Here is a 20,953-nt window from a genome sequence, read left to right on the forward strand (position 1 = left end):
GCGGGGAGAGTGCCTAGCATGTGCTTTTCTGTAGGATCTCACTATTTGCGTATGGCATTCCTGGCTGGGCATCTGGTGGGGGGAGACCCCAAATGGAGGTGGACAAGAGAAAGGTGTTAACTCCTCCCTCCTCCTCCGTAGCCATTACTCTGCGCTGTGTATCCGACATGTTATTGCCAGAAACCACATACCTCACATCTAATCATGCCATGCGGTGTTCCAGCTCAGAAGCCCAACGCCCTGCCTCCTCACCTTCAGAGTAAACCAAGCTGCTACTGAGATTACCCACCTCACTCTACCTCTCTGGATTTACACGGGCAGATTCTGTCTTCCAGTTACAGCTGCATTTCCACATAACCCACTTTTATATCTCTCTGCTATTGTTCCCGAAGTCTCTTTGGCCAGGGATGGCCTGGACTCATTTCTGCAGATCTTTGTCTGATTTAAAACCCACTTCAAGCTCCAGCTCATCCATGATGTTGTCCTTGATCTTGCCTCCTCCAGAACTCAGGAGGACCTGGCCTGCCCCTCTCCTGGGTTCCCACAGCCCCTTCCAGCTCTGACTATAGCACTGGTCAGGGTGTCTTCTGTGATTCTGTACATATACAAGCATACACACATACATATATAAATACATATTTTACACATGTATATACTTGTCTGGCTCCCCCTCTAGACTGTAAATGCCCAGAGGATGCAGAGGGGGTTGTATTCCTCAATATATCCTTCACAGCTCTTACTGTCAGAACCCTGCCCTACACAAACCTTTCATAACTGTGGGATGAATTGGGAGGTGGAACTCAGGGACCCAAGTGACCCATAAGAAAAGCCACAGATGGAGATCCTGTTAGTGGGGTTTCGATGGTTGTCTCCATCAGTGGGGCCTTTATGCCATCCCACATTATCATCCCAGCAGACCCTGGGAGTGGGTACTTAATGCCATCTTTCTGATGAGGAGACTGGGAGGCTGTAGGACTCAGCCAGAGGAGCTAGATGGCAGATGGCAGTTTGGATCCTTGCTTCTCAGCAGCAAAGCCTGGCTTTCTCTCCTTCCCTTTTGGTACTTTGCTTTCTCTCACGTGAGACCTCATCACTGCTCCCTTCTGGCTCTACTCCCTCCAGGCCTAATCAGGCCCCTTTGGCTTTGGGGAGCATATTTTACAGGTCAAGAGTACATGTTGACTGATGTTGATGTTTGTACTTCAAAGATGATTGGTCAGAATATGTCTGAAAGTGGGATTGTTCTTGAAAACCTGAATGTGCCTATAGGGCCTGGGTGCTTCTTATGCTTTGGTGTAACTGGTGGGGACACTCACCGTATAATACTTTGGGGGTAGCCAACTAGGATGCTGGTATTCTCGTTCTCCCCAGAAGGGAAGAGAGAATTCCTGAGGGAAGGAAATGAATTGCTAGGGACCCAGGAGGCGGCCTTGGATGGACCACTGTTAATCTCTTCTCGCACCTCTGTCTGTCTGTCTGTCTTGCCTGGATTCTCCCCTTCAGCAGGACGTATGCCTGTTGCCTAAGCTCTCAGCCTCAGGCTGCCGTGGCTGCTTTCTCCCTCGCTGCCTCGTGGCCTCCCTTCGCCTCCCTTTGTCTGGGGTCTTTGTCTGTGGTCCCTGCGGTCCACAGTCCTCGGCCTCCCCTCCCTTTCTCCCCGGCCTGGCTGCTCCCTCCCTCTCTGCGGGGGCCGGGAGGCTCGGCGAGGGGAGCGGGCTGGGTTGCCATGGTCACATCGAAGCCTGCCGCAGCTGGCCCGGGCAGCTGCTCCTGGGGCTCCGGATGGGCGGACAAAGCCAGGCGGCCTTGGCAGCCCCAGAGCCGGAACCCCAAAGCCCTGAGGCAGGGGGGGACTGCGACCCAGGAGAACCCTGAGCTGGAGGTGAGAGGGAGGAAGCCAGAGCCCAACCGGGAGGGCAGGAGTGGGGACTGGCGCTGGGGCCTCCCTTCTCAGGGAGGGACCGGGCAGTCCAGGCTGGAGGTGTAGTGGGAGGAGGGGAGTGCGGCCGAGCCCACGGGGTGGGGAGGAGGGAAAGGATGGAGAACAGAGTTGGGGCCGAGGTGTGGCAGATGGGCTAGGGCTAGGCTGTTTCCAAGGGGAGTTCTGGGACCCTCGTGCCCTGACACCCAGAGGCAGATTCACTTCAACCTTTGGAATTGGGGCCCCTGAGCCCCTGGTCTGTCCCTTAGTTTTCCCTTTCCATTTCAGCCCCTTACTCTTCTCTTCTCCCAGGTCCCTTCCTTTCAATCCCTATCTTTCCATCTTCCTCTTCTCCCATCTCTGGGTTCCAGCCGCCTTTTTTCCCCTTGGTGTATCTGCTCCCCTTTTGAGGCCCCCTCTTTTCTCTGTCCTCCTCTCTGAGCATCCCTCTCACCCTTTCCTGCCTCCACTCCAGTTCTCTCGCTTGCCCAGCCCTTCTCCCCAAATTCCGGTCTTGGTCTTCCCATCTTCTGCTATGCACCCTCTGTCTTCATTCTCCCTTTCCTCTCTCTGATCCCCAGTTCCCCTCTACCACAGCCTAGTTTATCCCCTGCTCTCAGAGTTCTCTCACTGTGGCCTCATCTCTCTCCATCCCCCAGGCTGCCCACAGCTGAGCTCTGTCTCATCTTTCTCCCTGTGCTACATCATCTCTTCCTCCTCCTCTCGGGCCTCAGTTTCCCAAGTGGACTTGCTGGCATCAAGCTCTCACACCCGGGGCCTTCTCCACCCCCTCACCCTGCCCCCACCCCCAGAGGATTCTCGCTCTCCCCAGCTGCTGACCCAGCCTGCTTGTCCCAGAGGCAGCTGCCTCTCCCAGGAAGGGGACAGCGACTTGTGTGGAGGGCCCATCCTGTCTCTCACTGGTCCTGCTGGGCTTCCCTGTAGTGGCCCGGTGGTCTTCAGGCCAGAGCTGCTCTCTCCTACGTGCTTCTCCTCACATTTTCCCCAGCTGTTCCTCCGCTTTCCTGGGCAGCAGGAGGCCATTGGCTTGAAGGGGAGGGAAGCCCAGAATGGAAGGATGGAGGGAGGAGGGTGAGAGGGTCCTCTGGGGGCTCAGGAGGACATGGGGGCCTACTGGAGTTGGGAGTGATTCAGGAGACGTGGGCGGGCTCTGGGGACCACCGACGGCTGTGTGGATACACTAGGTGTGTGGATACACTCGGTCTTGGGTACACTCTGGGGGCCTGGATGGCAGGGACTTCCCTCTCTGGCCCCTGAGAGTCTCGGCTCAGAGCCTTGCATTCCAGCCGGCTCCAGCCCCCTCTCCGCTGTCACTTGACTCCACTGGGCCCCAGTCCCGCATCCCTCCCACTCCTTTAGCTCTGGGCTGGGATGAGGTGGGCATCACCAACTAGGAATGTCTCCTGGGGGACAAGAGGGAGCAAGGGTTTCAGGAGTCTATGGTTTCTTTGACTCTCTGCAGTGGACTCCTCGGTCTGGCACCGCCATGCCACCTGGCCAGGGTCAGCGTGCGCCTGGGGTGTGGAATGTCCCACTGGGGTGTGAGGGCTGTGGCTCCTTCCCTGAGGGATCTGGCGGCAGTTCAGCCCGGCTGCCCGCCCGGGGCTTCCCGGGAGCAACAGCCCCGGGAAGGAGGGGCCGAGAGTCCACCCAGGTGAGGTTACCCGGGAAACCTTGGCCCCACCCCCGGCGGGCCCCACCCCCGGCCCTGCCTCTCCGGGCCCAGATTCCCCTGCGGCCGACTCCGGAGGGGGAAAGTACGCTGGGGGAACCTGGGGCTTTGGTGGGAGGGGACGGAGAGGCAATTCTACGGGACTGTTTGTTAGTGAGTCCCTTAGCAGTTGGGGTTCCCGAAGGTTTGTGGGTTGACCCGGGGTTGCAGTACGTGCCCATGTGTGCCTTCGCCTCTCCCAAGGGCCCATCTCTTCCTGGTAGTGCCCTTGTGTACTTATCCGGGACGTCGTGTTTCTTTCTTGGGACTGTTGTCTGGGTCTGCACGTAGGGTGAGTTTCTATCTACCTGCTGTGAGGTGCAATGGGGCAGAGATCTGCAGTGGCGTGAGGCCCCACCCTACCCTGCAGGTGATTGGCAGGTGTGGGGTGTGGAGAGAGGTGGTGGGCCCCTGGTAGCCCCTGAATGGGGTGGAACACCTCCCCGCACAGCTCTTGTGTCCTGCCCACCTCACCCAGCAGCTCTCTGCTCTTTCTCTCACACTGGATCTGTTTACTCGTCTCTTGGCACCCAACTTCTCTATACCGCTCCTTTTTGACTGTGTGATTTTCTCTTTGCCTTTCTGTCCTCCTCCTCACCCCCGCCGCTCACCTGTCCAGGCCTGTCCTTGCCAGCGATCAGACCTTCCGACCCCACCAGGGTCAGAGCTGCCTGGGCCTGAGGGGGCCCTGCCCTGAGGAGGACGCCGAGGCTTTGAGCAGGTAGCCAGGGGAACCAGGGCCTCGGAGTCTGGACGCTAAGGTCCTTGAGAGAGACTGGGAAGGGCCTTGCTGGCTTATGGCGGGGAACTGGAGGGTGGAAGTCGAGGAAGGGGCTGGGAGAGGAGGAGCCAGCCCTCAGGCTGGGCTGGGTGTAGAGGACCGGAGACTCAGAGCGGTCAGAGAGAAGCCGAGCCTGGTGATGTGAAAAGAGTAGGTCTAGGAGGCCGGGTTGGACAGGTGAGCCCCGCTCCCTTCCCCCATTCAAACTCCGGCGCAGCGCCGGGCCTGTGGGAACGCGCTCCTTCCCTGTGCCCTGGGGCTGCTCCCCTTCACCTCCCTCTCTAGGAACTGAGCCCAGAAAAGGGGGGTGGGTGGGTGGAACGGGGGGCCATCCCGTCGTGGGGGCAGGGAGAGAGGGAGGCCCTGAGCGGTCCACAGCTGGCCCTCGCTGCGGCGATCCTCCTTTGTGGGGCTCCGGGGGGTGGGCCGTGGGCGGGTGGAGAGGGGTGGGCGAGCCGAGCTGGTTACCTGGGGGAGGCCGCGGCGCGCGGGGGAATGCGGGTGGGCGTGGCGGGGCGGAGGGGAGCGCGGGGCCCGGAGGGCGGCGCCGGGCGTGGGAGCGGCAGGCGGGGACGGTCCGGCCCGGGCGGGGGAAGGGAGGGCCGCGGCCCGGGCGCGCGGAGAGCCGGCGGAGCGGGGGAGCGGGGAGGGGGAGGCGGCGCCTGGGCTCGAGCCGCCCCAGCCCTGGCTCCTCTCCCCGGAACAGGCCCCCGACAGCTGCTCGCGGGAGCCGCCTCCCGACACCCGAGCCCCGCCGGCGCCTCGCGCTCCCGGCTCTTGGCTCCCTCCGCCTCCCCCTCCCCGCGCCCCGCCGCCGCCGCCGCCGCCGCCGCCGAGGAGGCCCCGCTTCGGGGTCGGACGCCCGGGTCTGCGGCGAAGAGCGATGAGAGGTAGGGAGAGCGGCGGGAGGACCCCGGCTGGGTGGAGGGGCGAGGGCGGCGGCCCGGGACTCCGGGGGCGTACGGTGGCCCAAGGATGAGGGCCTGGGCGGGAGGCAGGACGTTCCCGGGCTGGACTTGGTTGTCCAGCGTTGCTAAGTCAGTCCCTGCCCGCCTCCCCAGCGCTCTGGCTTACTGCTCGGAAAATGCGGGCGGGGGGCCGGGGGAGTGGGGGGACCCCTGACCTCCTAGAAAGTGTGTTCCAGTCTTGAGGAAGGACCCCCTAACTCAGTCTGGAAGGAACTGCACCCCAGGAAAACAGGTGTTCATATGTTCCCCCCGCCCCCCATCATCTCCCAACTTCCTGGAGAAGTGGGCCTGTCCTCCCACTGGGCCAGTCTCTGCGGGCATCTACTCACTGTTAAGCCTGCTCACCCAGCCAGCTCCCAGTTGGGCAGCCTGGCCTCAGGCCAGCAGAGAGAGGGCCTGACACCCTAACCTGCCAGCGACAGGCGCTCATTCAGGCTGGATGGTCAGCTGGTTCTGCCAGGAGATACTGTCATTGCCCAGTGAGCACCATCCTCAGTGTCCCTCCCCTACTCCCTCCTCTCCAGCCTTCACCCTACAGGTCCCCTGCTGGTGGACATTCCTTTCCAGCACCTCCACCCCCAGCCAGACTCACTGTTGCTTTTGGCACATAGGTGTGCCCAGAATTGAGTGGTACAGTGGAGACAGGTGAAAGCTGAGCCTATGGGAAAGCAGAGAAATGGCTTTTCTTATCGTCACTCCAGCCACCCAAGTTTCCTTCTGTTCCCCACTCTCTTGACTTCCTTATGGTCACCTTGAGTATTAGTGGGTGGGCTCCAGTTCACTTGGGATCCTGTGCCCAGGGACCCGAGTGTGTGTGTCTCACACTGTCCTCTGATCATAGGAACATGTCTATCATGTCAGGTTCACAGGTGTCGGAGGATGGCTAGTCACTAAGTGGACTTGAAAGAATGCAGAGGTGTGGATGGAGCTGATGTGTGCACAAGTGTCTGTGTTGCCCCGGGTTGGGGGATGTCTATGTATGTAATGGATTTATGAGACTCTCTGGAAGTCTGTGAGACAGAGGTTTGTGTATGTGTGTGCGTGTACCCTACATCTAACCCCAGTGTTTACATCTGGCTCTCTAAGTTTGAGTGACCACGTGTGTATGTGTGTGTGTGTGTGTACAGAGCTCTGTGGGTGTTGTCTGGAGTCGGGGTTGGGGGTTGGGAGAAGAGGGTGATGGGCTTGCAGCAGAGTGTTCCAGCCCCTGACTTGTAATTGGTTGTGATGAGGTTGGGAAAGGTCTTCTGGGCCTGTCCTTGGTGCTTCTGACCCAGTGGAGAGAAGTGGGGTGACAGGGTGTCAGAGAACAGATTGCCCCAGACGCCTCTGTGCATTTCTCCGCTTGGCTCCGTGCCCTGCGCTTCGAAGCCTGCTCTGTTTACCTCTTGCTTTGTGTTTCTCGCCCTGTCTCCCCCTGCCTTCTTTCCTCTGCCTGTCTTTGTATCTCTGCCCCAGGCTCCTCTTGCTTGCTCCGTCTGGCTGCGATGACTCATCTGGGGTAGGCATGAAGGTTACTCAGGGGAACAAGGGCCCCGCTGTTCCCTGGGGAGGTGGGGGGTGGAGAGCAGCACCCAGGAACGCCAGGCTGCCTGCCTGGGGCTCCGGCAGTCTGCTCTGGGTGTTGGCTCCCTGACCCCCAAGGGACCAGGTGTGATGCTTCTGGTTCCAGCTCTCTTTTGATAGCTGGGTCCCCCCACAACTCAGTAGCCCCTCAGCTGCTGCTGCAGCAGAGCTGTGGGGGTCTCAGCTGCCTCTTACATTCCTGCCCTAGAGCATTGTGGGAGCAGCTGGAGGAGGACAAAGGGATGGGGGAGTGTCCCCCCACTCCTCCTACCTCCTGGGGTGACCTGGCTTCCCTGTCTTTAGAACCGCCCTCATCTCCAAGGCAACTCAGCCTTTCCCTCTGCCCTGGGCTCTTCCTTCTGAGGCAGCCCTCTTCAGAAACTGGAACTGGGGGAATAGGATGTCAAGATCTTAGGAAGGGAAGGCAGAGCAGGCAGAGGGGACCTGATGGCAGAGAGGGTAAAGGTCGGAGGGGTGGCACTAGGAGTCCCAAAGAATTCCACAGCCTGGAGAACTGAGTGCTGACCTCTGCTGGGAAGAAGACAGGTCAAGATAATTTGGTCTGGCTCTGGGCCTGGGACTGAGGCTGGGGAGGGTAGGTACCTGGGTTCATAAGGAATTGTAGTTGAAATGGTTTTCAGGGGTGGGGTGGGGCAAGCTGCCTGGGGCCCAGTGAGGAAGACCCAGGATTCTTGAGCTGTAACAGGCACAGGTCACCTGGGGATTGCATTAAAATGCAGATTCTGATTGTTTGGGTCTGAGAGTCTGCATTTCGCCAAGCACCCAGGTGTTGCTGAAGCTGCTGGGTCAGGGGCCAGCATGGCTGTGGCGGGCACTGCGATTGGGAAGTGCTGGGATCCCCCACTTGTTTGAGAATTCTGATCTCCTAAGTGGGGAGGGAAACCAGCATTTAGCTCTGTGTCTGGCACATGGGGAGCATTCTAAAAATACTGCTGATGCTGTTAAACAGCGACTGTTGTGGTCATTTTGCTCCAATTATCCCCAGAGCAATCCATTCTGTCTCTCCCATGCTGTTGGCCGTGAGCCAGTCTCCCTGATTGCCCTTACACTAACCTTCCCCCCACCCTTATGTCCCTTGCAGAGATGCTGCCCCCGCCCCCATAGGCCCAAGGGATCTGGAGCAATGGGACCAGGGGCCCTTTCATTTCTACTGCTGCTGCTCTTGGTGGCAACTGGAGATGCTGACATGAAGGGACATTTTGACCCTGGTGAGGAGACTGGCTGTTGGGTCCCTGATGGATGGGGCTTGGGAGACTGAGTCGGTGGCCTTGACCCTCCATATGCCTGTGTTCACCCAGCCAAGTGCCGCTATGCCCTGGGCATGCAGGACCGGACCATCCCAGATGGTGACATCTCTGCCTCCAGCTCCTGGTCAGACTCCACCGCCGCTCGCCACAGCAGGTACCTGGCACACCTGGGGCTGTCCCGGAGGGCAACCCCTGGGGCTGCTGCTTGTGCTTCCAGCCCTCTGACCAAGTCAAGAGGCTTCTGAGAGGGCCAATGCCAATGGCAACCCCCCGGCCCAGTTTCAAGTGTCTGGGTGGGGATTAAATACTGGAGACAGAGGCAGACCTAGGGCCAGGTATCCCCTGTGACCTCCTGCCCCCTCCCAGGCTTGAAAGCAGCGACGGAGATGGCGCCTGGTGCCCTGCAGGGCCGGTGTTCCCCAAGGAGGAGGAATACCTCCAGGTGGACCTGCGGCGGCTGCACCTGGTGGCACTGGTAGGCACCCAGGGACGGCACGCAGGGGGCCTGGGCAAGGAGTTCTCTCCCAGCTACCGACTGCGTTACTCCCGGGACGGCCACCGCTGGATGGACTGGAGGGACCGCTGGGGCCAGGAGGTGAGGCTGGGGGGATAGCCCCGGAAGTCTAGGTCCCCTCTGTGCCCCAGCTGTGTGCTGTACACTAATGACTCTGCAGTGTGTGCCCTCTCTAGCCTGGGCATCTCCCCTGAGCTCCATCAAGTGTTGCAAACCTGACCACTTCCCACCTAGATGTGTAATAGGCTTCTCAAACTTACCATAAACTTCTCAGGTTGAACTTGATCCCCATTCCCACCCCAAACCTCCTCCACCTCCAGCATTCTCTAACTCAGGAAATGGTACCACTGTAAGCTAAGATGCTATCCCTGATTCCTCTTTTCTTTCCACCTCCTACTTTAAAGCATCAGCAAAGGCAAGTCTGTTCTGCCTCCATGATATTTCCTGAAATCTGCTCACTTCTTAGCACGTCCATCTCCACTGCCCCAGGCCAGGCCCCACCATCCCCTGCTTAGACGAATGCAATAGTCTCCAAATGGCTCTCCTTGCTTCTTTCTTTCCTGAAGTCATCTCCACCTGGAGGCTACATCCAGGGTGCCTGAGAAAATGCCAAGCAGATGCCTCAGGCCTGGCTCACTCCCTCTGCTGGCTTTCCTCCCCGCCAGCACAAAAGCTGAGCTCCCTCCTGGGTGCAGAAGCTCAGCCCAGGCTGGCTCTTGTCCACACCCCTTAGTCCTCTCCCTGTTCATACAGGCCATGCTGATTTTCTTGCTGTTCCTGGAACATTCTAGGGCTCACCCCACAGTCTCAAGATACCTTCACTTGCAAGTCTCTGTGCCTGGAAAGCTCTCTCTCCCCAGCTGTGCCCAGGCTTTCCTCCCTCCATTCAGTTCTCCCCCAAGATATCACCTCCTCAGAGCCTTTTTGGACTCCCCACCTCCTGCTGCCTCTTGCTTGTAGAGCTGCCTCTCCTCTTGGACTCTACAGGGGAGGGATGGATGCTCACCCCCTAGAGGCTGTGCCTGGCTGGTGCAGAGTAAGTGCTCAGCCAGTGGCTGCTGAGTGAACAGAGGGATTGGGGTGACGGAAGAGGGAAGCCAGAGCAGGGGTGCAGAGCTGCGAGGGCCTGGGTGGAATCTGGGCACAACAGGATGAGCAGAGCCAGGCAAGGAAGGGATGGGAGAGCTGACGCTGGAGGTCAGGACAGACGGTCCGGCTGGGAGGGGTGTCAGAGGGCTCTGCTGCAGCCCCTTGACTTATTGAAGGCCCGGCTGTACCCCACGGCCCCGGGTGCTTGGTGCCACCCTTTGTGGGTCTCTCTGTGACCACTATGGGCTGGGCCAGGAAGCCCCTGGTGGCTGGGAAGTTAGATCTGATCTGGAGCCTTCTTCTCTCATCTATCCCATGTCCTGGCCCACAGGTGATCTTAGGTAATGAGGATCCTGGGGGAGTGGTGCTGAAGGACCTTGGGCCCCCCATGGTGGCCCGACTGGTTCGCTTCTATCCCCGGGCAGACCGGGTCATGAGCGTGTGTCTGCGGGTGGAGCTCTATGGCTGCCTCTGGAAGGGTGAGTGTTCAGACCCCAAGAATTCATTCCTGTCCTGGGGATGGGGGAGCGGGGACAGGGGAGCGAGGCGTCCAGGATCCTCTCTCCTGTTGGGAAGCTGTCCCTATGAGTGAGGAGGGGACAGGCAAGCATTGCCTCTGCCATGCCAGTGGCCTATGGCAGCACTTGAGAGAGGGGCCTGAAACCCACCCAAGCCTGACACAGGGGTGGGGGAGGGAGGCTAGAGGTTCTGTGCCCCTAACGCCCCTCCTACCCCCACCCCAGATGGACTCCTGTCTTACACGGCCCCTGTGGGGCAGACGATGTACTTATCTGAGGCCGTGCACCTCAATGACTCCACCTACGATGGATATACCACGCACACTGTTGGCGGGTGAAAGAAGCGGGCCCCGCAGGACACGGAGCCTGGGGTGGGAGGGTGGATGGGGTGGGTGGGGCAGGGGTGTGGTTAGCTGTCTGGGCAGGGAGAGGGCGGAACTGCAGAGAGGCATGGCTTGGGTGGGGCCTCCAGGGATAGGACCAGGATTGAGGGGTAGCAGGGTGACCACTAGCTCATGTGATACTTGGTGCGAATTAGGAAAAGGCGAAGACACTTAGCTCCATTGTAAATCGTCACAGTAAATACACACATTGTGGGTTGAGCGGTGTCCCTTAGAGGCGGAGCCTTTGTGTAACATGTGACTGCAAGGTGCTCCACCCCACCCTCCTCCCCGGGTGTGGAGAAGAGAGAGCTGTGTGAGGCTGGGGCGAGGGTGAGGGGGTTGCTGGGCCAGGCTGGCCAGATCACTGGGAAGCAGGGCTGTAGAGCACCCAGACAGGTGACACTTTCTTCTCTTCCAACCTCTTCTTCCTCGGCCCCCTGCTTGCCAGGCTGCAGTATGGAGGGCTGGGCCAACTGGCAGATGGTGTGGTGGGGCTGGATGACTTTAGGAAGAGCCAGGAGCTACGGGTCTGGCCGGGCTACGACTATGTGGGCTGGAGCAACCACAGCTTCCCCAGTGGCTACGTGGAGATGGAGTTTGAGTTTGACCGGCTGAGGGCCTTCCAGGCCATGCAGGTGGGTGCGGCCAGCTCCCAGGAAGGGCTCTGAGACCAGGCTGGGTGCCCCGGGGTGCTCGCTTGGGCTCTCCTGGCCTTGACCTTGTGTCCCTCCTCCCTTTCCCCCAGGTCCACTGCAACAACATGCACACGCTGGGAGCCCGCCTGCCCGGTGGGGTGGAGTGTCGCTTCAAGAGGGGCCCGGCCATGGCCTGGGAGGGGGAGCCCGTGCGCCATGCTCTGGGGGGCAGCCTGGGGGACCCCAGAGCCCGGACTGTGTCAGTGCCCCTGGGCGGCCGCATGGGCCGCTTCCTGCAATGCCGCTTTCTCTTTGCGGGGCCCTGGCTACTCTTCAGCGAAATCTCCTTCATTTCCGGTAAGCCCCTGGTCTCTGCCCAGTTCCAGGCCCCTGGGATTGCTAACCCGTAGTGACCCCAAATAGTCATTCTTGGCAGCAACAAGCCTTTCCAAGCAGGGCTGTGCTTAGTCACCCAGTCGAGTCTGACTCCTTGCGACCCCTTGGACTGTAGCCCACCAGGCTCCTCTGTCCATGGGATTCTCCAGGCAAGAACACTGGAGTGGGTTGCCATCTTCTTCTCTAGGGATCTTCCCAACCAAGGGATTGAACCCAGCAGGGGGCCCTAACTAATTTGAACCCCTCTTCCCCATTTCTCCCTGCCTATCTCAGTCTTTCCTTTATGAGCTCCTCACTCTTGACTGATGGTGAGCAGTATGACTGTGGTTGTTAAAATATTGAAATATTCTGTGCTGTTTGAGAAGTAGCCTCTTCTCTGAGCCTCCTGAGCCCCACCCTGGGCTCCCCCTGAGTCCAGCTTCTCCCCACAATCCAGCAACTAAAAGGTTAACACCTACCACAGCCACAACCCTCCAGGATCCTATTCTACCACCCTTCCCAGTGGGTTGCTGCATACACTGAGTATCAGCCCCGCTGCCTGTTGTTTAGTTGTTCAGTCGTGTCTCTTTTGAGACCCCGTGGACTGCAGCCCACCAGGCTCCTCTGTCCATGGGATTTCCTAGGCAAGAATACTGGAGTGGGTTGCCATTCCCTTCTCCAGTGGATCTTCCTGACCCAGGGATCAAACCCTGGTCTCCTGCATTGCAGGTGGATTCTTTACTGCTGAGCCACCAGGGAAGCCCTGCTCCTGCTTCTAACCAAACAGCAGGTCATTCCTGGCTCTCGTGCATGTGTGCCTCCCTTTGGTTGCCCCCTTATCTGACTCCCTCTTTTTTCTCCCTTCTCCCCAGATGTTGTGAATGACTCCTCCCTGGCTTTGGGGGGCACCTTCCCACCAGCCCCCTGGTGGCCACCCGGCCCCCCTCCCACAAACTTCAGCAGCTTGGGTGAGCCGCCCTCGGACCCCTTAAAGGCGTGTGGGTCCTGTGCCACCAGTCGTCCCTGGGGCCCCCGCAGCATGGGTGGGGGGTCTCCCATGGTCCTGACCCTTGTGCTCCCCCCGCCAGAGCTGGAGCCCAGGGGCCAGCAGCCTGTGGCCAAGGCCGAGGGGAGCCCGACCGCCATCCTCATTGGCTGCCTGGTGGCCATCATCCTGCTGCTGCTGCTCATCATTGCCCTCATGCTATGGCGGCTGCACTGGCGCCGGCTCCTCAGCAAGGTGGGCGATGGGGGGACGGGTGGGATGCGGGGGCAGAGAGTGGGGCTCCTGTGTTAGTTCGGGGTCCAGCAGGGACCACAGAGTGCAGTCGAATGAGAATAATTAGAGGGAGGCTTAGTAAGAAGCCCACATCAAGAGACTTGGGCAGGGGGTATGTAAATCAGAAGCAGTGCAGTTCCTAGGGCCTGCTCACCGCAGTGCTGCCCCCATCCCTGGGCCTGTGGGTGAGAGGAAGAGGCAGTGACGGGAACCCAGGAGGAATCTAGGAGGAGTGTGGACAGGGCGCCTGAGTCAGGCAATGGACATGGGTGCCGGGAGGCGGCTCACCTGGGTCCATCCCTTGGGGTGAGGCTGGGAGGCTAAACTCCCTGATCTCACTTCCTGCCTGTTCTCCAGACTCCTGCTGGGGACCCTCTCTGGCCAACCCAGACCCAGCCCGCTGATGTGGCCCACACATCAACCTCTTGGGGCAGAAGCCCAGTGGGAAAAGGTGGCAAGTGGAGCTAGAGGGGCGACTGGAAGAAGTGGGGCACACCACCACCCCTGCCCACATCTTCTGGGCGAGAGTCCAGTGGTGGTGATAACGTGTTAAAGTTGATAGTTATGAACTGGTAGGATTTGGGTTGGAACCACATTGTGGGACTTAAATGCACTGAAGCCTGTTTCTTTGCCGGTGAGATGGAGTAATAGTAGACACAATACAGGCCTGTAGTGAGGCCTGAAGGAGGGCACACGTGTAGAGCATTTAACAAACAGCTGAGCAGTAGCTGCGCTTAATGTTTCCTGTTCCCCACGACAAGGCCGAGCGTAGGGTATTAGAAGAGGAGCTGACGGTTCATCTCTCTGTCCCTGGGATACCATCCTCATCAACAACCGCCCAGGCCCCCGAGAGCCACCCCCTTATCAGGAGCCGCGGCCTCGTGGGAATCCACCCCACTCTGCTCCCAGTGTCCCCAACAGCTCGGGTAAGACCTGCCTTTTTCCAGTCCCACCTCCATCCTCTGCCTGTCTTCCTAGTGTGTCCTTTCCTCTCTCCTTTACCGTTCCTTTCTTTTCCTTTACCAAACTGTCTTTCCCAGTTTCAACTCATTTTTTTATTTCTGTGTCCCTGGTCCCAGCCCTCTACGTTACTCATGTCCCTAGTGTATAATTTCCCTCCGGAATTTCCCACAGTTCCTAGAGCTCTCATCCTGTTACTGTGTCCCCACACACCCCACTCTCTTCTCTGTTGTGTCTTTTCATTGTGTCTTCCTGGCTCCTCTCCTCTCCTAGACTCACCATGTTCATTCTGTCCGTCTATCTGTATTTATATATCCATTCTGTCATTTTTCCATCTGTTTGTCCATTGATCCATATATACTCATGCATCCATTTGTCCATCCATCATCCATTCATTAGCCATTCATCATCTGTTTGTTCTTTCATCATCTATCCATGCACTCACTCTCCATCCATCCACATACATTCATCCATCCATCTACCCGTCCATTCATCATCTATTCATCCATCCATCACCTATCCGTCCAGTTATCCAGCACCCTCCAGATCCTTGTTTTACACAGTCTCTCTCAGTACATTCGGTCTCATCAACCCTAGTCTTGCCCTGTTCTGTGTCTCCCTGTCTGTCTAGCCTTGAGTCTCATCCCTTCCCCTGTCTCCCCCCGCCCGCCCTCTGTCTAGCCTTGAGTCTCACCCCTTCCCCGTGTTTCCCCCCCTCCTTCTCCCGACAGCGTTGCTGCTCTCCAATCCGGCCTACCGTCTCCTTCTGGCCACTTACGCCCGCCCCCCTCGAGGCCCGGGCCCCCCCACACCCGCCTGGGCCAAACCCACCAACACCCAGGGTAAGCCCCTCCACCCCTAGGCTCTGCCAGGCTCCTGGTACCTCTACTGGGGCAGAGAAAGTCCTCAGACCTTGCTCTCCCTCCTCTCCCGACTGTGGCCTCTTCTGCTCTCCTGAGCTCCCAAGGAAGAAGCTTTTATGCCCATAGTGCTCTTCTGCTGCTTGGTCCTTTTTAAGGCCGTTCCCTTGAGCTGAGGAGTAGAAAGCTCCCTGGTTCTCAGCTTGGTTCCCCTCCTCCTGTCGCGCCCATCTCTTGAGCTCCCAGAGCCAGAGAGGAGGATGCTGCGGTGGCTCCAGGCTCTCTGTAAGCCCCCCTTCACTCTCCCCTCTCTAGAGCCGCAAGGAGGCCCTCTCCCCAATGTGTCCTCTCTCTGCTCCCGCCCCCGCCCTTCCGTCTGCTCCTCCTCTCCCCTGTGTTGCCTTCTTGTCGCCTCTTCCCCAGGGCTAAGCGGGGACAGCTCTGCTTCCTCTCCTGTCTGTAGATTCCATGTTGTGCGGGCTGGGAGGCACTGTTTTCTCCCTCCATGTGCCCCTGTCTCTCCTTGTCTCTGAGCTTGGTGTGTTGGGCCAGGGAGGGTTTGGGTAACCATGGCAGAGAGGATGAAAGGATGAAAGCAGGGGGTAGCCCAGCAACGTGAATGGCAGTGGCCGGTGGTGAGTGGGACAAGGGTTTGGAAATTGGAGAGTCACCAGATGGCTGGGACCATCCTTCTAGTGGTGGGTAGAGGAATTCCACTTTCAGCCAAGACTTTTTCATGGTCCTGGACTGTGCTAGGATCCCTAGAGAACATGAGTTCATGACCTTCTTTGCTTATCCATTTCCACTGCCTTGAAAGCTCTCTAGCAGCTCTTATCCCGTGCCAGCGCCTCCTCTGTTTTGAGGCTGCTGGGTGGAATACCAGGAGGTGGAGGGTAGGCCCCATCTCTCGCCCACCTGAGAGGCAGGGGATGGGGCCTCTGGGCGGCGGGGGATGTGGAGAACCTTGGCTCTCAGGGGCTGTTCTTGATGCCTCTTTCTGTCTTCTTTCCCTCACCCCTCCAGCCTGCAGTGGGGACTATATGGAGCCTGAGAAGCCAGGTGCCCCGCTTCTGCCCCCACCTCCCCAGAACAGCGTCCCCCATTATGCCGAGGCTGACATTGTCACCCTGCAGGGCGTCACCGGGGGCAACACCTATGCTGTGCCCGCGCTGCCCCCAGGGGCGGCTGGGGATGGGCCCCCCAGAGTGGATTTCCCTCGGTCAAGGCTCCGCTTCAAGGAGAAGCTTGGCGAGGGCCAGTTTGGGGAGGTAAGTAGGATTCCTTTCCAGCCGTCGGTAGTGGGGCTGCACGCCACAGCCAGGCCTCCCCTTGGCCAGCAGCCTGTCCTCCGTGGCTGTGTTGTTCCAGTTGGCCCTGTCACCTTGGTGAAGCTCGAGGCTCCTAGCAAATCGCCTTCTTCCTCTAGGTGCACCTGTGTGAGGTAGAGAGCCCTCAGGATCTAGTCAGTCTTGACTTCCCCCTCAGTGTGCGCAAGGGACACCCTTTGTTGGTAGCGGTCAAGATCCTACGGCCGGATGCCACCAAGAATGCCAGGTGAGGACCAGGGATGGCGTCTGGAAGGTGAAGAGTGAGAAGTGATTGAGAGAAACCTGGAAGAGTGGGGAGAGTGGCTGGGGCTAGTGAGCAGGGTGCGGGGGTGCTAGATTAGAAACTGCAGGCAGCCCCTCGGTGACCTGCCACCTTCTCCCTGCTTCTCCAGGAATGACTTCCTGAAGGAGGTGAAGATCATGTCGAGGCTGAAGGACCCAAACATCATCCGGCTGCTGGGTGTGTGTGTGCAGGACGACCCGCTCTGCATGATAACCGATTACATGGAGAACGGCGACCTCAACCAGTTCCTCAGTGCCCACCAGCTAGAGGACAAGGCGACGGAGGGGCCCGGGGATGGGGAGGCGGCCCAGGGGCCCACCATCAGGTACACACACAAGGGGGTCTCACCTGCTCCCCTCGCCCCAGCTTAGAGGGAAAGGGGAAGCACGGGGTGGGCAGACAGGCAAGGTTCCAGGAGGGGGCCTGGGATGAGACACACGTGGCCGTGTTCATCTGGAACTCGAGGGGCAGGAAGGCCAGAGATGACGACAGTGAGGGTGGTGCAGGTCAGGAACTGCCCTGTGCTCTCTCTCCCTCACTCTCTCTCTGCCCCTGAGTGCAGACGGGAGCATAATAAACATGGTATCTCTTTGGGGTCAGATGAGCATAGAGAAAGGTTGAGTGGGCCTCCACCTGGACTTTCCATCTCTGCCCCAGGAGGAGGGAGAACCCAGTCATGGGAAGCGGGCTCTCCTTCATCTCCCAGCAATCTGTGAGGTAGGCACGGGTCTAGGGCTGCCCCATGACCCTCTGTTGTCGGCTCCCGTACCCAGCTACCCGATGCTGCTGCACGTGGCGGCCCAGATCGCCTCGGGCATGCGCTATCTGGCCACACTCAACTTTGTGCATCGGGACTTGGCCACGAGGAACTGCCTGGTTGGGGAAAATTTCACCATCAAAATCGCCGACTTTGGCATGAGCCGGAACCTCTACGCTGGGGACTATTACCGCGTGCAGGGCCGGGCGGTGCTGCCCATCCGGTGGATGGCCTGGGAGTGCATCCTTATGGTGAGAGGCCCTTACAGAGGTGGGCAGGGAGGGGAGGCTGGGGCAGCACTGACTGCCACTCGGAGCCCTGGGATCTCATTCAGTCACCTGCCTTCCCTGGACTGCAGTCTTCCTCATCACTAAAGTGAAAGTTTGGGCTAATGTTCTACAAGGTCTCAAGGGACTTGAGGAAGAGGGAGTTATGGTGTGATGGGGAGCAGTCCAGGAGCCAAGATCGAGTATGAGAGATGGAGTCAGGGTAGCAGAGAGAAAGGAAGATAAAGAAGCTAGAGACAGATTGGGAATCAGGACCAGAAAATGGAAAGAAAGATGGATAGAAACGGGAAGAGGTGAGGCGAGGACTAGAGCAGCAGAAGGAAGGCAGAGCCAGGGAGAGGAGTGGGCTTTGTGGGAAAGAGGGCCAGCTAAGGAGGGTGGAGTGTCGGCGGGGAGGGAGTGAGTGGGGTGGGTGGTGATGCTGAGTGGACAGGGTCCCAGTGGGGAGAGGAGGAGGGTCTCTGTCATCTGATGGCTTTCTCTGCCTCTGTTGCCTTACCACACACCAGGGGAAGTTCACAACCGCCAGTGACGTGTGGGCCTTTGGGGTCACCTTATGGGAGGTGCTGATGCTCTGCAGGGCCCAGCCCTTTGGACAGCTCACTGATGAGCAAGTCATCGAGAATGCAGGGGAGTTCTTCCGGGACCAGGGCCGGCAGGTGAGAGCAAAGGGGAGGGAAGATGGGTCCGAGGGGCCAGAAGGGCCAGAGCCTGTCATCTTAGGGACTAAAGACCATTTGCCTGCCTTTCATCCATGCTGCCACAATGCAGGTGTACCTGTCCCGGCCCCCGGCCTGCCCGCTGAGCCTGTATGAGCTGATGCTCCGGTGCTGGAGCCGGGAGCCTGAGCAGCGACCACCCTTTTCCCAGTTGCATCGGTTCCTGGCAGAAGATGCGGTCAACACAGTGTGACTCACAACACCCAGCCGCCCCCATCGGGGGGATTCAGGGGAGGCTAGTGGCACTAAACAAGAGGAGCTTACGGCACCCCCACTCCATTCTCCCTCCTGACCTCCCTTCACCTCTGAGAGGCAGTGTGGCTGAAGGTGGGCTGGGCCTGCCAGGGAGCTGATGCCCTCCCTTCCCCGGACATGCTCTCATGCCTCCTTCCTGCTCCTCTCCTAGAAGCCCCTGCCGCCCACCCAGCTGGCCCTGTGGATGGGATCCTCTCTGACCTCCTTGAGCCATCCCTTGGGGAGGCTGGGAGAAGATATAGGGCAGACACTGGACCTGGCCCACTGGCGCACCTGGGCCCCACTGGACAACACTGGTACCTGGAGAGAAGGCTGCTGCCCCCAGCCTCTCTCTTTCCGTCACACACTGGACCCCACTGGCTGAGAATTTGGGAAGTGAGGAGGACAAGAAAGGGAGAAGGGGGTTCCCTTGTATCTCCTCCTGGAATTGCCCTCAGCTTTGGCCTTTCCCTCCTCCATCCTCTGAAACACTGGACTTGGGGGTGATCCCTACCCCCACCCTTCTGCCTCCCCACCTCCCACCTGCCGTGTTGTAGCTAGAACTTCTCCAAGCCTGTATGTTTCTGTGGAATAAGTATTGGGATTAGCGGGGAAACAGAGAGCAACGGCCTGTGGCCCTGGGGTTGGACATCTCTATCGTAGCTGCCACATTGGTTTTTCTATAATCACTTGGGGTTTGTACATTTTGGGGGGGGAGAGACACAGATTTTTACACTAATATATGGATCTAGCTCAATGCTATTTTAATCCCCTGCACTAGGCAGGTAATAATAAAGGTTGAGTTTTCCACAGCTGCGAGTGGGCTTCTTGGGGTTTTGTCAAAATTTGCCTCCCGCTCCCCCACAACCCATTTCCTTTCTTCCTTCCCCCCTTTTGTCCTTCTTCTCCCCATTCCATTTCCTAACGTGTTTTGCCCAGCAGAGTGTTCTGTTTCTTCAAAAGCCAGACCCTTGCCTGTGGGACCTAAGGTCCCACATGAACATGGAGGTCTGCAGGAAGCCTAGAGGGAGGCTGACCCATGGACCCCTTTGGCAGTCTGGAGAGGTCTACTGATTCTTCCTCAGAATTATGTTTTAAAACCTGTTTAAAAAACATTACATATATATGTACATACATATATGTAATATATATACACATATACAATTATGACTACATGTATATAAAACAGGAAAGCAATTGAAAGTTGACCAAAATGTTAATAAAAGATACAGTAATGTATGCTGCTTTAAAAAATACTTAAGAAGAAGACCTAGCAGCAGGTATAATAATTACTGACATTTTCAAAAAAGTAATGAGCATAAATGATATTCTGAGATTTCTACAGCTGTAGTGGGAAAGGAAAATAGCCATGGTGTCTATCAGTGACAAGTCACAGGTACTGCTAATATACTGGGGCTTTTGCTCAGTCATACTTGGAGGAAATGCTAAGTTTCAGTTAGAGGATAATAAAAATAGAGGTGTAATTTTTTTCTTGCCGAGATTCTAGGAAACCCTCCCACATCTTAGATCCCTGGGTCTGGAAGCCACAAGTAGAGAATCCCTGGATTAGACTGATCAAGTGTGCAAATAACCCAACAGGTGTGAACTATTTGAGAGCCAAACCAAGAGCATAAATGATCCCAGAGGCCTGGAAGAATGAGCCACAGCCACCAGGAAAATGTTTAACAAAGAGTTCAAATTTGGTTGGAATGAAAACAAAATATTCACTGTAAATATTGTAAAAGGCAGACCCATCTTGATGGCAGTTCATGTGAAATAAAGACACTGGGTCTCAGTTGATGACATTCACAAAATGAGTTAACTGGATAATGGAGTGACAATAAAGATAATTTAGGTTGTATTAATAGGCCCTTGGGGTTCCAGGTCACAGATCTGAGACCTGCTGGAAACTACACAGGTCAGATCACTATGACCCACAATTTAAGATAAGCACTGACAGAATGAAGAACTCCCAAACCTCTGACCTTGTAAGTCTTAAGCTCTACACCTATGCAATCACCTTGAGTTCATTTGAATTTAAGTCTCAGCAGGTTCAAACCTGCTGCTTGTCTGTGGTTTTCTGAGAGCTGCACAAGACCAAAACCTGGGGATCATCCTTACACCCCTTTTCCCCTACTCTCATCTCCCAAGTCCAGTCTACCAAGAAGCTCTGTTGCCTTTGCTTCCCCAATTCCCCTTAAATATATCATTTCTGTTTCCATCCCCATCGGGACACATGCTACCTCCGTCTTGCCTGGACCACTGCAGTAATCTCCCAGGATCTGTTTCTGTTCCTCTCTGGTTTGTTTAAGCCAGTGTGATCTTTAGGCATGCAAATCTAAACCCACTCCTTTATTCCAAACCCTTTAATGGCTCCCCATGGACCTCAAAATAGAACAAAATTTTGGGCAAGTTTGCTCCCCTACCCCTACTTTGTGCACTACTGGCCTTCTTTCAGTCCCTCCAATGGACACAGTCCTTCCTGCCACATGGCAT

The 20,953-nt window shown here is 57.5% G+C and overlaps 1 protein-coding gene across 1 annotated transcript; it reads left to right on the forward strand.

The window, feature by feature from the left end:
* The first annotated feature begins 1,863 nt into the window (after window positions 1–1,863).
* DDR1 (discoidin domain receptor tyrosine kinase 1) lies at window positions 1,864–19,269 on the forward strand. Its single transcript, XM_070360721.1, is given in 19 exon segments — window positions 1,864–1,882; window positions 8,071–8,197; window positions 8,288–8,390; window positions 8,603–8,831; window positions 10,171–10,318; window positions 10,583–10,691; window positions 11,189–11,375; window positions 11,486–11,732; window positions 12,623–12,718; window positions 12,839–12,990; window positions 13,791–13,839; window positions 13,842–13,955; window positions 14,721–14,831; window positions 15,873–16,117; window positions 16,276–16,403; window positions 16,570–16,785; window positions 17,234–17,468; window positions 18,014–18,163; window positions 18,276–19,269. Coding segments are annotated over 18 exon segments (2,745 nt in total). The 5' UTR covers window positions 1,864–1,882; window positions 8,071–8,112; the 3' UTR covers window positions 18,417–19,269.
* Window positions 19,270–20,953: the final 1,684 nt, after the last annotated feature.

The sequence above is a fragment of the Bos mutus genome, chromosome 23 (assembly GCF_027580195.1).
Source record: "Bos mutus isolate GX-2022 chromosome 23, NWIPB_WYAK_1.1, whole genome shotgun sequence".
Lineage (NCBI taxonomy): Eukaryota > Metazoa > Chordata > Mammalia > Artiodactyla > Bovidae > Bos > Bos mutus.